Consider the following 14,690-nt stretch of genomic DNA (forward strand, 5'->3'; position numbering starts at 1 on the left):
GGCATTCCGAAACACGGTATTGTAGTTTGACTCTGGGGATAGCTTGCGGGGAGAGCGTTCTGCTAGGCCAGAAACGCTGAATTGCTCTCCAAATCTGAGGGGAACTGGCAATATCGGCACTGCCGTGGCAGGACCACACTGCTACCGCATTGCCGATGTTATCACGCCCCCTATGCGGAGACGCGGCACTGATGATTCGAGTCTTATGGACGTTGAACCATCGGAAATTGCGGGTAGGCGCAGGTCCTCCATGTGCCGTTGCTCGTCGGCGGAAATCGGCCTTTGTCATGCTTGGCCGTGATCAGCCGCCCTCCCTGCTCGCTATCCATCGAGTCCGCCATATATATGACTTAAACCATCGTGATCTCCCAATAAAAGCCCGTGCTTGATCAAGGCATCGTGCTGGAGTCAACTCATGGTTCCTACTTGGAACTCTCAGGTATGCTGTTGGCAAATGCCGTAAGATATAGGCGTAGCGCTTCGACGTGAAGGGTCTGGAAAGGGAAGTCGCCACCGCGCAAGGGGTGCTGAACGGCTGGCAGTTGAATGTTGACGTCCGAGGACGATCTCTTTGCTCGCCATTGAAGGCACGCATAGTAAAAGACATGGCACACGCCTTAGCCGGCCTCTATGCTTAATCTTTGCGAGCTCGTTCTGAACTGAGAGATCCTGCTCGGACGCGAAAACATCCTTGCCTGTTGGAGCACCTTTGGCTGGCTGGATTTTGGAATCTGATGAATAGCGTTGTCCAAAAAGTGGATCGGTAGCCCAGTGTGCGATGTAATCTTATGTGCTCTGTCTTTTCGTAAAATGCTATCTGCTGTCAGCAACCCATCGCTGTCTAACTTCCGGGCAATGGCGTTTTTTTGGCCGCCGTTAATGACATGAGCGGGTCAAGTTCCACTGCCGATATTAAAGGCATGGACGTTCTGACATCTGGCAAGAAGGTGACTTTAAGCCCCTCATTTCTTAATCCTGACTGCAGACAGCCGGATAGTAACTCAATACGCAAGCTCTTGTCAGTTTTCATGAGGATTGCATGGAGGTAAACATTGCCTTTAAATACATATCCGGGATCCTTTGTGGATTCCTTGTAGTGTTTGTCGTAGGCAATAGTAGGAATTCGGCCATTCCCCTTCTAATCTAGTTTCCGAGCATCGCACGGCCCTTTTGGGGGGTCTTCCGTCCATTTGCCTGCTCCCTTTGAGCGTTTGACTTGTTGATATCGCTGCGCTTATTCCAGGACGCGCGTGACGGGGAAACGACGGTCGCTTTTCGTTTAGGCATCTTTCAAACTTTTTGGACATGACAGATCCCTACGACTTTTTGTTGGTATGCATCACTCTTTATTCGTTTTTCCATCAGTAGTACTCATGCATTAGCAGAAGTGGATTATTATTGGTACAAGCAACTGTGGAAAGTATGTATTCGAGTTGGTTTCGCATATCCAACTTTCCCAACAGCACTGACATTGCGATATGCAGATCATGTCTCTTGTCACGCTTTGTTGAAAACAAGTGTAAGTATTCAGTCAACTAAATATTTGGCCAATTGCGCTGACAATGTGTGCACACACACAGTCAAGGCTGGTTCGGCTCACACGGTCGGCATAGAGTTTGGGTCCAAGGTGGTAAAGATTGGTAACAAGGCGGGTACGTGTAAAAGTTCTATGCGCAGCCGTTTCCTATACCTACGTACTTGCAGCGACTCACGGCCTCTTTTTTTCCCAGTCAAACTCCAAATCTGGGATTCAGCAGGTCAAGAACGATTTCGGGCCGTCACGCGCTCGTACTGGAGAGGTGCCGCAGGATGTTTACTGGTCTATGACGTGACATCCAGATCTTCATTTACACAGCTCAAGGGCTGGTTGGATGACGCAAGGGCCCTCGCATCACCGGACGTCGTGGTCGTACTGGTTGGGAACAAGATGGATTTAGAAGAGTATCGGGAAGTGAGCTTTGGCGAGGCGACAGAGTGGGCAAATGAGGAGGGGTTGGTGCATGTCGAGACGAGTGCGCTTACGGGCGAAGGGGTCGAGGAGGCCTTTTTGACGGGGGCGAGGAGTATTCTTAGTGCCATCGAGACGGGTGAGTATCTAACACGAGTAATGCACAAGCGCTAGGGAGAGGAGCATGGCTGGGCATGTGCTCCTATGTGGTTGGAGAGGGAGTGGGTAACGTAATGAACACTTGCTCTCCTATGCATAGTGATGGCCATCGCCTCGCGGTACCCAAATCTTATCACACAGTTACTCATACGACACTCCGCTAACAGGCAAGATCGACCCAGACCGAATGGGCACAGGCATCCAATACGGCGATCTAGCACTTTTATCACACAAGAGTCTCTCTACCGAGAAGCGACGAGGATGTTGTTCATAGCTTAGTAGTAGTTTTATGTTTCTTAATTTTTTTTCTTTGAATATAGTGAATGGCCGTCTATGTCTAATGCAAGGGCAGAGTAAAGCACGTTGGAACCGCCATTGGCATGATTTCCTTGTCTTTGGTGTTTCCAACAGGGAGACCTTTTTCGGCTATAAAAGATTAAATGAGATACGTGAAATCGCAACGCTCAGCGTTGACCGCCGTGCTCCCCCCATGAGAAGCTACAAGTATCGGTCCAATATTTGAACGAGATGCGGTGATGCTCCATGTGTTCTCCAATTTGCGCACTAGTTGATGGATCGAATGCAGACTCGTGAGTCCCAAAGTTCCAGGTATCTTCAATCACAAGGACAATTGTTCCAAATTCAGTTGTAAAAAGCATGTCGGCATCCTGTTATCTGAGAAGTGGTTCCCACAAACCTATAAAAGGCCACTTTGGAGGGTCTTGGCATCAGAAAGTGGGCAATTATGAGCAGCAACAAGCAACATGCAAAAGTCGTTTCATTGCAACAAGTCAAAGGTGTGCGGGTCCAGACGTGACAATTGCACATGAATATAAACAAAAAAAGAATCTACGACCTCTAAAAAACGATTGCTACCAGGGTATCAAAAGACCAACTCATCCTTTTCCTCTGTAAAGGGTAACGGTTCCCCAATTCTCAAATCCAACGCATCACTTTCCTCTTTCTCCAGATTTTCCTTTTCTACGACATCCATTCCTCGCTCCCTTAAAGTGCATTGCCTCTTGCGTTCAGCCACAGCGTGTTGATCTATATCAATGCGGACCCTTTTTATCCCACACGGCGACGGGACTTTATACCCATATTCCGCATACCGAGGCGGGGTATCAACGTAGCCACAATTCAATAATCCTAGAAATCCGCGCGGGGAATCTGGGATACGGATTCGGGTTCGGTTGGCAAGGGGTGTGGTGTCGGCGGGACGAGTACATTTGGTGGGGTGAGGGGTACCAATGATCCATGTATCTAATAGTGGCTCGTACCGCCTGATTGCAAAAGAGCATGTCATGAACATGGTGTCCAATGTGACATCAGATGCAAAGGAAAACATACCATCTAGTCCCCTTTTCAGGAGACGCCGCCAAAGCATTTTCCAACTCTCTCAACTCTCGTTTTAGTTTCTCAGCGTCCTCACACCCTTCAATCATTTCAAATTGGTTCAACATGGTGATAGTCACACGCAGCACCAATGGCAAGGCATCCAATTCCCTAAACCGCTTACGCAAGGCATCGAGATGGGAGTGTGTCGGCAGGTAGGTCACGATGCTGTCCATATTGGACGTAGTGGACAGATTCGAGATGCGGTCCAGCGTCGCATCAAGGTCGGATTGGGTGGGACAGAGTTGCATGTACCGGAGCAACAGGGCCAGTCGGAGTGTTGGTGATAATTCGAGCTGGGCAGAGTCCATGTCGAGACATAGATCCACAATTGTGTCCAAACACAAGCATCCGAACCCTCGACATCCGATGGAATGAATCAAAATCCCATGCACCCATTCCCCCAATCTCGAACAACAAGGTGCATCCTCTCCAGCACGTAACACTACTCTTGTCGCATACATTCTCAAAAGATCCGATTGCAAAGGATTCAACCCTTCCATCAACTTGCCGAACCCAATTTGATTACACTGATGGACGGTGAGGGTCTCTCCTATAATGTGCACCCATTGGGTCCGTTTCCGGAGGTTGAAGGCGGCAGTAAGGGACCAGTGCGTGTCGGCAATGGAATGTCTCCGCCGAAGACTCCAGAAATGATGTAAGAGCTCCCACGCCTGATGCATACGTGAGATGGTGATTGGGAAACACTAGGTCATATCTAGATGTACCTGTTGATGAGCCTGAACTGCAATACACACATCCACCATGGACATGAACACCCGTTCAATTGGAATAAACGCCTTGCAAAGTTGAATGACGTGACTCCACAATGCCATTCTAAGGCGCACACATGTTAAGACTCCTTTTTGTTGTCACGATCAAACAACCCACACCCTCTCACCTCCTCCAATGCGGCGGCAAGGCCTCATACCAGGCCTCTTCCACATCTGCCTCCTCCTCATAGTCGCCAACTGGCATGTTTTTGGCAACAGCAAACGCGGCAAATTGCGCTAAACTGGGTACGTGCCCATAGCATTCTATGGAGGTCCGTTTTCGTGGTTTGCGACGAGGTGATGTACACCCCTCCCAGACCTTTTCCGCAAGGTCCTGGAAATAGTCCTGAAAGCTGAGGGTATGCCGTCGGAGTGGGGATGCATACGACCGGGTATCCCCTTGTAAGATGGGTGGGAGGGCTGTGTTATCTCGCGTTTCCAGACGAGTTCGGGTCCGTCCGTACTTGAAGGTAACTTGAGAGTGTCGCATATATCTAGCAGGTTTTGACAGTGGGGTTTCGACGGAGGAATTGTCCAACGGACGGAGATGGGTCGTGGCATCCTTTGCGGCATCTGCTAATGCAGAGAGTTTGGACCGAAGTTGCCGGAGTTGCCGACGGATCTTTCGGATATCTGTAAAATCCATCCCTCCCTTTTAACATCTACCCGTTCAGAAAAAAGCTCCAGAAAGTGTTCCAAAAAACACGCATCTGTCCGAACCCTCGAACGCGTAAAGGGCCCATTTGACAAACGCGCGCGTCAGCGACAAGAGCAAAAACAAACCTTCTACCATTTTTGTCCATCAGATATGTCCCTCCTCTACACAAACCCCAAGCAAAAGCGCCGACAAACCCGTCCTGAACTCACTGACGAGCAAAAGCTCGAAATCAAGGAAGCATTCGAGCTATTTGATACGGATAAGGATCATGCGTTGGATTATCATGAACTCAAGGTGTGGTCAAATGTCGCGGGCCCAAAAGGTTGGAAGCTGTGCGTTGAACAGACTATTTTAGGTCGCAATGCGAGCCCTAGGCTTTGACGCCAAAAAGCCCGAAGTCCTCAAAATCCTGCGAGAATACGAAAAAGACGGACAGGCTGGTCTAATTGATTTCGAAGACTTTAACAAAGTCAGTACGTATCCCCTCTGTCTTCATATCCCTCTGACTCTGCATGCGGTCTCACAACCACTCAGTGACGGAACGCATCCTCTCACGAGACCCCATTGAAGAAATCCGGAAAGCATTCCAATTGTTTGATGACGACGGAACAGGCAAAATCACACTACGCAACCTACGTCGAGTGGCAAAAGAAATCGGAGAGAATTTGGATGATGATGAGCTGCAGGCGATGATTGACGAGTTTGATTTGGATCAGGATGGAGAGAGTATGTCCTGGTTGCCTGTTTTCTTTTTGCAAGAGGATTTGAAAAGCTTACTTGGTTTCCCCTAGTCAACGAACAAGAGTTTCTGGCCATCATGACAGATAACAATGATTAAGAACCCCGCTTGTACCCTACCACCCAATCCCCAAACCACATCGGGGACGATGTAAAACTCTTTGTAATATAGTTTTCGTGTTCAATATACTGCACACCCCAAAGGCAAAAAGAAAGAGATCATGTAATATAAAAGGAACAGCCTATCCTCTCTACCAAAACCAGTGTATCCAAATACAACATGTACAAACACAAAATAAAATATACATCAAGAACCAACCTCGTCCACGTCCACACAACACGGAATGACGACTTGTTTGTCAATACAGGGTGATATCCGCTGTGACGACTCTGATGCAGAGTCTGAGGGCTCGGATGGTGAGGAGAGGAGAAGGGGTGACGGGCTGTCAGATGGGAATGGAGGGACACCGGCGGAAGGGTTGGTGACAGGGTCTGTTACAAGGTCCACGGAAGGCGAAGAAGAAGAAGATGATGATGATGACGACGACGGGACTGGCAGAGCTTCAGAACTGGCGACTTCCAAACCCATCTCTTCCGCCGCAACCGGAAAAGACGGTATTGCCTCCCCTCTCTCAGCTCTCAACACTGCCCTCACGGCCTCCAACGCCTCCCCGGACATTTGCTTAACTTCGTCCGCCACCTCATCCCGCGGCGTATACTCGGGCACCCACACCTCCCCTCCCACCACTTTATCATAATCCAGAGGCGGGACCAACGCCGGTTCCTCTCTCAATAAAACGTCACAGTCATCCTTTCCAACGGATGCTAAAACGCATCCACTTTCCATGACCAATTTATCAGCGCCAATGAATTCAATAATGACTTGCAGGCTATGTCGGACTTCGACATGGGCGGGAAGCAGTGTTCCTTCAGGGGGCACAGGGGGAGGGTTAGTGATTTTAGCGGTCGAGGGGGCAAAACCTCCAAGCGAGGGTATACGGAGAACGGTTTCGGATTCGGCATACAAGCCGTCTCCGCCACGGCAAATGAGGCCCGGTCGTGGTAGAGGCGACTTTTCACTCGGGGAGCGGACGGCTTCTTTTCGAGGAATGTGAGAGAGTTCGAATTCACCGTCGCTTGCCTCGGGTAATTGTTCGGTTTGTTCCCAACGCAGTAGTTCGGTGGTTCCCTTGACTTTGGTGCCCTTCCGTTCAATCGGGAATTCCGGGTCATCCGCTCGCCCTTGACACCGCTGTTCCCCTACCACATGATGCTCCCGAAGGACCAGTGAAATCTTTTTCAATCGCACACCCTTGCGGGCAGACTCGCTAGCAACAACAACGCGGTAGGCAAATCGAAGGGGATCACCAGGTCCCATAGCGACAGAGCCGACTTCAATGTCGTATTCTACTGGTACGGCACCTGGAGCGGATCTCCAGCGCCGAATATCGGGATGCAGGAGTGTGGGAAGGAGTCGGGGGTCGTAGACTTGGAAAGGATGGAGGGACGTTGTGGCAGTTCGGATCGTAGGTACCGCTCCAAATATAGATGAAAAAGCACCACCAACAACCTCCGTCAATGTTGCTGTCACTTCATAAGTTACTCTCCCCTGATAGGTATTCACACCGCCAGACTGTCGACCGAGGAAGGCGCTAGAGGGGGGTAAAAGGTGCGGGGAGGGCGTCGTTCCCGGTGGAGGTGGAGGCAATGTTGCAGGATCAGGGTCAGGTGGAAATGGTACATCAAATGGAATCTCCAGCACCGTTCCAGGAGGTACCACTTCAATCTCAGTTAACAAATCCACCGTCTTGAACAACAGCACATGCTCTCGTTTCGTCACGTCAATGCCTTCAGAAATGTCTGTGTACAGACACAATGCCACCCCGCTGAGTGTTATGCTCAAGGTCTGAATCCGAAGCGGGGCAGTTCGTCGGGCGAGGGATGCAAACCCTGGTTCATGGGATATGCGAACTAGTCCTCGAACAGAGCATTGTTCAATTCCATAAAAGCCTTGCAAGAGGTTGTTTGTGTCGGGGAGCGGGTGAATGGAGATCGTTGTTGGCATGAGTATAATGTCGTTGCTTTTTTCAAGTAGGTCCAGAAGGGCAATGCCCAAGTGCTCAAGATGGCATCAAGAAGCCAAGAAAATAAAAAACAACAGATTGCCTTAAGAAAAAAAACGAGGATCCAATAGAAAGAAATCACACCCAAAAGGCCAGTCCGCCGCCCTTTTCCATTCCTTGGCCAGTGCGAGGCTTAGCAAATCACGGCCGTGACGTTTTGAAAGCACATCGATTTCCAACGTTTTTGAAAAAAACAACGATTTTTGGGGTTATGCACTTCATGTATTTACTAAAGCTACAGTTCATGCCGTATCGTCTCCCATCTCTTGAATGTATAGCCCACAAACGCCAAATCTTTGCCAGGATTCGACATAAATTCTGCCGTCCCATTGGTCCCCGTATCACCACCCATGTGCTCCTGCTCGCCCACCTGTTGCGGGACACCCACCAAATCTTCTGTGGGAAAGTAGGACGTATCTGTGATGGACTTGAGTTGGGGGATAAACGGGCTGCGGGTTTTACGGATGTTGTGCCAATCAACACCACGAAAGAAGGGGTGGGAGCGAATTTCGGGGGCCGTTAGCCGGGTTTCGGCGTCGCAGAGGAGACTGGTATTGGACGATTAAAAGTGGACAAGAGAACGAGTTTCAAGAGATCTCAACTCACCTCCGGATCAAATCCTCTGCCTCACGGGAAAGGTGCACATCATCTGGAACGTACAGATACTCTTTCCAATTGATAATCTTTCGATATGTCTCGTGGGCGCTCTCTGAGCAGAAAGGCGGATATCCCACCAGACATTCAAACATGATGGCGCCCAATGACCACCAGTCACATTCCTTGCCGTAGCCCCGTTGTGAAAAGACTTGAGAAACCGTTAGCCTTTTTCAGTGGTGGCTTTGCAGATATAAAAAGTACCTTCTGGTGCAATATAATCCGGTGTACCCACGGTCGAGTATGCCTAGAAACAGAAATGCTCAGATCAACACACACGCTCCACATTCTTGCTAGGTGCCAACCACGATAAACACTAACCAAGGCCCGCCGATTCCTCTTCCAAGTTGCCATCCGATCCTTGCGCGAAAACGTCAAATCAATATTCTTTTGAGTTCCAATCTGATCAATCTTGCTCGCCGGGTTTGAATTGTCCAAAAGTCGCTGGTAATACGTCGAATCATGGGTTTTGTGGAACCCGGTTGACAATCCGAAATCAGAAAGCTTGATGTGCCCATCCTTGTCAATAAGAACTGGAAATACGCGTGAGTATGGAGCGGTGAGAGCGGTATGTGGCAACTACATACGGTTATCTGGCTTGATATCCCTATTGGACGCGGGTATCGATTAGTAGACTGAGACAATAACTGTACCAGACGCGAAACATACCGGTGAACATAACCCAAACCGTGCACGGCATCAATGGCAGATACACACTCTGCCATGTAAAATCGGGTCACGTCTTCGGAGAAGGTATCATACTTTATCAACATGGTCATTAAATCACCACCCGGCAGAAACTCCATAATCAAGTAAAGATACAATGAGTCTTGAAAGGAATAGTAGAGCTGTACGACCCATGGTGTATGTACGGATTCGGCGAGTACGTCACGTTCTGCTTTAACGTGTGCGAGCTACACGAGAGACGGGCTCAGCGTTGCACCGTTCAAAGCAAGTATTTCGTATACAAACCTGGTCTTTCTTAACCATCTCTGTCTTTCGCAGAGTTTTCATGGCATAAATCTTGCCTGTATCCGACTTTTGGACCAACCGAACCTCCCCAAACGCTCCTTTCCCGATTACTTTGACAGTATTAAAGTCTTCCACACCCATTCGGACGCGCCGCAATCTAAGAAACTCTGATTCTCGCTGTCCGTACGCAGCCAATTGTCGCTGTTTTCGATCCTCTGTCCACGGCTCCTGGCTAATTCTCTCCTCTGTTTCCTTTCGCCTGGAAATAAATACGCCGACGTCACAAGAATGCATCACAGACAACAGAAAAAGGTATCACTACCTCGCCTCTCGATCAGCACATTCCGTCACAACTCCTTTGTAAAAGTGCTCTAGTTTGTACTTGGCAGCGGTGGCGCGGTCTATGGTGGCCTTTGAGAGTCCTTCCGTGGAGCGATGAAAAATGTATTGGCCGGCATGATCGTATATAGAGTCGGCGCTGCTACCCGGGGAAGATGGAGCGCCCGACGTTGGGTGCGGGTATTGGGACGCCGAGGCGTCGCTCATGGGGGGTATAAGCTAGATTATGGTCGGGACGTGTTGGGACGGAGGGTATGAGGTAGTTGCCGGCCGCTGTTGCAAATGAAAGAACAATGCGAGCGCGTTCTGCAATTCCTTTCTCTCCCGTCTTGCTGCCAAATGTCTTCCCCGTTGTCGCTCCAATAAACCCCTTCCTACGATGAGGTCCAAATGGGCTGGCAAACAAAAACCCAAACGTCACCGTTCAAAAGTCTTTAAACACGGCCGCTTTGGACAAACCACCGGCTTGCTGTGCCACTGCTGCGCCGCTATCACAGGCACGTGTTCAATGGCCCTTTGCAGATCGGCCTTTTGGGCATTCTTTTGACGTTGCTGATCGCCATGGCTGCTGATCTCGTTCCTTACACGACGGTCCAGGAGACGCATATCCAACTGACCAACGAAGCAAATGCCAATGCACACGATATACATTGCCCGGCGTGTAAGAGTCTCATTCTCAAGCGAGGGGTCGCGACGCAGGTGGAGCATGATGCGTCAGTGAGTAAAGAATGTGTGGCTATCTGGGCTCATTCTAGCCATTAACACTTTTGACATTAGGTCAATCTCCCATCATACACATCTACAACCGCTCCTCCGTTCAACTGGGCTGTACCGACCATGATGCATTTCGAAAACATTGGATTCTCGCACGCGGTTGATGGACGGCGGTTTTTGGCGTGTGCGGATTGTGAAGGAGGGCCGGTGGGGTATGCGGGCGAGGGGACATTTCTTATTGCGGGGGATCGTGTGAGGTACGGGGTTGGGCGATAGCTGTGGGCTGTGGATCAAAATAGGGCGAGTATTGAGTCTTGGATCGTGTTTGATACATGTTGGATGCGGACTCGAAGGATTTTGAGCCAGTAGAATTAGCCAAAAGCTGACGTTTGTTGTGGGGTTTGTCAGAGATGGCTGCTGTAGATTAATTGATTTTCGAGTGTGTCTTGTTTATATGTAGGAATATGCAAATCAAAGGTAAAAGCGCTCGTGCCATAACGGCATCATCCAAATATCATAAAAGAGTCACTGTTATGACTTTGGCACAACCTCCAAGCCCCCGTCCACAACATTGACCACCTCACCTTCCCGTCCCACTTTCTTGTCTTCTCCACTCTCCCCCTCGTTCTTTTGCAGCTCTGATTCCAAATCCCCCTCGCCTATCGCAACCCTTCGCACCTCAGCCCCCTTCCTCTTCATAATATCCTCAATAGTTCCAGGTGGATCCAAACTATCAAACCACCCCAAATGATCTGCAAAAAGGTGCAGACTCGCGCAGCCTTCGCATCGAATGATAACAACGCCTTTTTCGTAGGCATGTTTCGACATTGACTTGTGCTGGCGGGTTGAGCAGACTTTGCAAGTGTAGACTGCGTGAAGGCGCGGGGTGATTGATGGGCTCGCTGGTGGTGTGCTAGAGGAGTGTTGTGAAAGGAAGGGGCGGGTATGGAAGAGGCGGGGAACGGCGCAGGGAAGGAGAGATCGCTTGAGGAGGTGAGAATTCGGACGAATTGCTCCGATTCTCCACACTGCGCGGAAAGCAATCCTTGAAGAATGCATCGTTGTCGGCCAAAAATCGTGCTCGATGCGAAACAAAAATGTCAAAAAAGCCTTTGTTGGAACACAATGACAAAAACTAGGAAAAGAAGCGAGGCCTCAAAACCTCACGTAATGGTAGCCATAGCAACAGTAAACTGAATGAGTCATTCAGCAGATTGCCTAATGGAACGATCTTGCCGGTGAATCCATCTTTTGGAGGACGTTTGGATGTTCAAAGCGGAATAGTTGAAAGGCCGGCGTACACGAGTCCATCGCCAACAACAAATTCCACTGCCAGTTCTGCGTGACCCTTTGGATACTCGTGTGTCGAAACTTGCAACATGCCGGTAACGAGATCTGTGGTGGCCTCGTTCAAGGGAAGGCTGGTTGGCGCACCTCCACTGTCGAGTCTTTGCACGCAGGCCCATTTTCGCTTCATACGCTTTTATTCTGCATCGACGCATCCCCCACCTGCATCTACTGAAGCATTGACCATTGGCATGGTTGGAAGTGGACCAGGTCGGTTACCAAAATTCGAGTACTGGTGTTTGCAAATGTACGCTCATCCAATGACCCAGCGGGCTTTTATACTGCTCAGCATCTGCTCAGAAATCTTCCGAATGTAAAGATTGACATGTATGAAGCGTTGCCAGTGCCCTATGGGCTGGTCCGATTTGGTGTAGCTCCGGACCATCCAGAAGTCAAGGTTGGGGAAACAGTTTTTCGTTCCCAAACGATTCATAGTTGGACTCACGCTTATTTCCGATGGCGCAGAATGTGATTCACAAGTTCGAAACAATAGCTCAGGATCCTCGCTTTCGATTTATTGGGAATGTGCGCATAGGGCATGATCTCGATCTCGCAGAGCTGAAACCCCGCTACGACGCGCTGATTCTCTCATACGGTGCTAGCCAAGACCAACGATTGGGATTGCCCGACGAAGACGCAATTCCAAATGTATTTTCTGCGCGAGCTTTTGTAGGATGGTATAATGGTCTGCCGGAGCATCGTGACTTGAATCCGGATCTAGAATCATCGGATACAGCGGTGGTCATTGGGCAGGGGAATGTCGCTTTAGATGTCGCTAGGGTTTTATTGATGCCTTTGGACGAGCTGGCTAAGACGGATATTACTGAGCATGCCCTTGAAGCGTTGCGGCGGAGTAAAATTCGCCACGTACACCTCATCGGGCGACGAGGTCCTCTCCAGGTGAGCAATAAAGTCATACCCCTATGGTAAAGTGTACGATTTTTGATATTCCCAATGCTCATATCGCGAGTACCTCTTAGGCATCTTTCACAGCCAAAGAACTCCGTGAAATGATTGCGCTTCCCGACACCAAACTCCATCTTGATGTTCCCCTCCTTCAAAGCCAAATGGAAGCTGGATCCGCCATTCTATCCAAGGAGCGACCACGACGTCGTCTGATGGAGCTCCTACTCAAAGGCGCTACAAACCCCCTTTCAAACACATCCCCAACCTCCAAATCCTGGTCGCTCAAGTTCTTAAGTAGTCCCATTCATCTTGTTACAAATCCAACAACGCAAGCACTCGAAGGCCTGCAGTTGGAGAAGAATAGATTGGAAGGTCCATTGAACGCACCTCGTGCTGTTGGAACTGGTGAAATAGAAGAAATACCATGTGGATTGCTACTTCGATCCATTGGATATAAAAGCGTACCTCTCCAAGGGTTGCCCTTTGATTCAAAGAGGGGGATGATTCCGAATGTCCGGGGCAAAGTTCAAAATGAGGTACGGTGCTCACAAGCAATGCTGAATCTTGTCCTGCCGCGCACCATTTCTCATTCATTTCTAGGACTCTTTCACCTCAGGGATTTATGTTGCGGGCTGGCTCAAACGCGGTCCAACTGGGGTCATTGCTGCAACAATGTACGACGCCATCGAGACTGCTGACACAATCATAAATGACATTCAAAAGGGAGAACTGCAGCCCAGGATAGGTCCCACAGTTCCGCCGGGATTCAAAGGTCTGGAATCGATGCTTCGCGCGCGGGGGGTCAAGGTTGTCGATTTTCATGCATGGAAGAAGATTGATGAGGTGGAGGTCGCAGAAGGGACTCCTAAAGGGAAGCCGAGGGAAAAAGTTGTTGAGGTAGACAAAATGATGGAGATTGCGGGCCGCTGACGACTCTATAGAATGTATATTATAGTAATGGTGGAGCAGATGCACCTGAAAAGCCGCAACGAAGATGTAAACTGCACATTGTTTTCGTACTAATTATCATAACACTGGCTCGTTGTTTGATTCCCAGCATGCATCTTGCATCAGTTCGCGTCATACATAAAATCTATCTACAAAAGTTCATCGGTATCCCATCCCAGCGTTGTCAGCAGCGTAGCCACTTTGCTCCGGTATGACTCTACCACTCTGCTGGGGTAATCTTTAACAGAGTCTGCGGCCACATCTGACACATCAGGGCTGCTACATGATAAGCCCTCCGCCCCGGTTGCCTCACCCTTCCGCACCTTACAGCAGCCACCACCTTCTTTCATCTCATCCCTTTCTCCAGAGGCCTTACAGCATCCACCTCCACTCTCGCACCCCGTCGTCGCCGAATTTGGAGCATCCGGTCTTGTGGTATCCGTCGCTTTGAAGTAGGCAAGTGTAAAGACATGATCGACGGACAGGGCTTCCAGTTCAGCATGAAGGGATTGAAGAGTCGATAGATTGGATGGCGATATTGATGTGGCGGCTTTTGGAGAGAGAGTGTAGACTTGTATTAATGTGCTAGACAAGAACATGGTCAGCTAGAATGCTTTGCGGTGAAAGACAGTGACGGGGTACATACCTCAACAAGCCTCGGAGCGCCCCTAATTGGAACCCAATACCTGCTGCATCCTTGAATCCTCTATCAAACCCTTGTTGGAGGCTGACCTGTTTGCCTTCTGTTATTCCTTCCTTGTATCCGACCTGCCCAATAAACATTCAATGGCCCGTCTCTGTTTGTTTGACCGATCAACTGCCATTACTCACCACGCCATGTTGATCCTGCAATCGATTCCAGTTACGCTCCGCAACCTGTTTGTCATACTGACTATCAGATAGCCCCTCGGCATCGTTCCATACGTCGTCCATTTTCAAAGTGCCAAACCCAAAAGTTCGATCACCCGCTTATTCAGCACTCATTGCTTGTTGCCATGGCATTACCACGTGATCAT

At 49.5% G+C, this 14,690-nt stretch overlaps 9 protein-coding genes across 9 annotated transcripts; 4 read left to right on the plus strand and 5 right to left on the minus strand.

Moving 5' to 3' along the window:
* The first annotated feature begins 1,206 nt into the window (after positions 1 to 1,206).
* Positions 1,207 to 2,448, plus strand: SPPG_04196 (small GTP-binding protein domain). The gene is made up of 6 exons (XM_016752441.1): positions 1,207 to 1,332; positions 1,386 to 1,420; positions 1,485 to 1,519; positions 1,581 to 1,652; positions 1,731 to 2,087; positions 2,275 to 2,448. Exons 1-6 carry the CDS (start codon positions 1,306 to 1,308, stop codon positions 2,379 to 2,381), a joined length of 633 nt encoding a protein of 210 aa, XP_016609145.1. The 5' UTR covers positions 1,207 to 1,305; the 3' UTR covers positions 2,382 to 2,448.
* A 431-nt stretch (positions 2,449 to 2,879) lies between these two features.
* Positions 2,880 to 4,987, minus strand: SPPG_04197 (uncharacterized protein). Its single transcript, XM_016752442.1, has 4 exons — positions 4,404 to 4,987; positions 4,231 to 4,339; positions 3,458 to 4,176; positions 2,880 to 3,390 (listed from the first exon to the last, which is right to left on the minus strand). Exons 1-4 carry the CDS (start codon positions 4,919 to 4,921, stop codon positions 2,991 to 2,993), a joined length of 1,746 nt encoding a protein of 581 aa, XP_016609146.1. The 5' UTR covers positions 4,922 to 4,987; the 3' UTR covers positions 2,880 to 2,990.
* A 36-nt stretch (positions 4,988 to 5,023) lies between these two features.
* Positions 5,024 to 5,984, plus strand: SPPG_04198 (uncharacterized protein). Its single transcript, XM_016752443.1, has 4 exons — positions 5,024 to 5,227; positions 5,289 to 5,406; positions 5,468 to 5,659; positions 5,725 to 5,984. The coding sequence occupies exons 1-4, from the start codon at positions 5,084 to 5,086 to the stop codon at positions 5,769 to 5,771; spliced, it is 501 nt and encodes a 166-aa protein (XP_016609147.1). The 5' UTR covers positions 5,024 to 5,083; the 3' UTR covers positions 5,772 to 5,984.
* On the minus strand, positions 5,830 to 7,871 carry SPPG_04199 (uncharacterized protein). The gene has a single exon (XM_016752444.1). The coding sequence runs from the start codon at positions 7,734 to 7,736 to the stop codon at positions 5,979 to 5,981; it is 1,758 nt and encodes a 585-aa protein (XP_016609148.1). The 5' UTR covers positions 7,737 to 7,871; the 3' UTR covers positions 5,830 to 5,978.
* Positions 7,872 to 7,994: 123 nt separating this feature from the next.
* Positions 7,995 to 10,177, minus strand: SPPG_04200 (AGC/NDR/NDR protein kinase). Its single transcript, XM_016752445.1, has 8 exons — positions 9,743 to 10,177; positions 9,421 to 9,679; positions 9,118 to 9,362; positions 9,036 to 9,055; positions 8,770 to 8,981; positions 8,653 to 8,695; positions 8,401 to 8,599; positions 7,995 to 8,342 (listed from the first exon to the last, which is right to left on the minus strand). Exons 1-8 carry the CDS (start codon positions 9,964 to 9,966, stop codon positions 8,030 to 8,032), a joined length of 1,515 nt encoding a protein of 504 aa, XP_016609149.1. The 5' UTR covers positions 9,967 to 10,177; the 3' UTR covers positions 7,995 to 8,029.
* A 121-nt stretch (positions 10,178 to 10,298) lies between these two features.
* On the plus strand, positions 10,299 to 11,026 carry SPPG_04201 (uncharacterized protein). The gene is made up of 2 exons (XM_016752446.1): positions 10,299 to 10,476; positions 10,537 to 11,026. Exons 1-2 carry the CDS (start codon positions 10,321 to 10,323, stop codon positions 10,747 to 10,749), a joined length of 369 nt encoding a protein of 122 aa, XP_016609150.1. The 5' UTR covers positions 10,299 to 10,320; the 3' UTR covers positions 10,750 to 11,026.
* On the minus strand, positions 10,873 to 11,592 carry SPPG_04202 (uncharacterized protein). The gene has a single exon (XM_016752447.1). It carries the CDS (start codon positions 11,530 to 11,532, stop codon positions 11,005 to 11,007), a length of 528 nt encoding a protein of 175 aa, XP_016609151.1. The 5' UTR covers positions 11,533 to 11,592; the 3' UTR covers positions 10,873 to 11,004.
* A 122-nt stretch (positions 11,593 to 11,714) lies between these two features.
* SPPG_04203 (NADPH-adrenodoxin reductase) lies at positions 11,715 to 13,821 on the plus strand. Its single transcript, XM_016752448.1, has 5 exons — positions 11,715 to 12,030; positions 12,090 to 12,217; positions 12,286 to 12,720; positions 12,801 to 13,262; positions 13,327 to 13,821. Exons 1-5 carry the CDS (start codon positions 11,853 to 11,855, stop codon positions 13,654 to 13,656), a joined length of 1,533 nt encoding a protein of 510 aa, XP_016609152.1. The 5' UTR covers positions 11,715 to 11,852; the 3' UTR covers positions 13,657 to 13,821.
* Positions 13,691 to 14,615, minus strand: SPPG_04204 (uncharacterized protein). The gene is made up of 3 exons (XM_016752449.1): positions 14,506 to 14,615; positions 14,321 to 14,442; positions 13,691 to 14,259 (listed from the first exon to the last, which is right to left on the minus strand). Exons 1-3 carry the CDS (start codon positions 14,605 to 14,607, stop codon positions 13,824 to 13,826), a joined length of 660 nt encoding a protein of 219 aa, XP_016609153.1. The 5' UTR covers positions 14,608 to 14,615; the 3' UTR covers positions 13,691 to 13,823.
* Between the last annotated feature and the right edge of the window lie 75 nt (positions 14,616 to 14,690).

The sequence above is a fragment of the Spizellomyces punctatus genome, assembly GCF_000182565.1.
Source record: "Spizellomyces punctatus DAOM BR117 chromosome Unknown supercont1.6, whole genome shotgun sequence".
NCBI lineage: Eukaryota > Fungi > Chytridiomycota > Chytridiomycetes > Spizellomycetales > Spizellomycetaceae > Spizellomyces > Spizellomyces punctatus.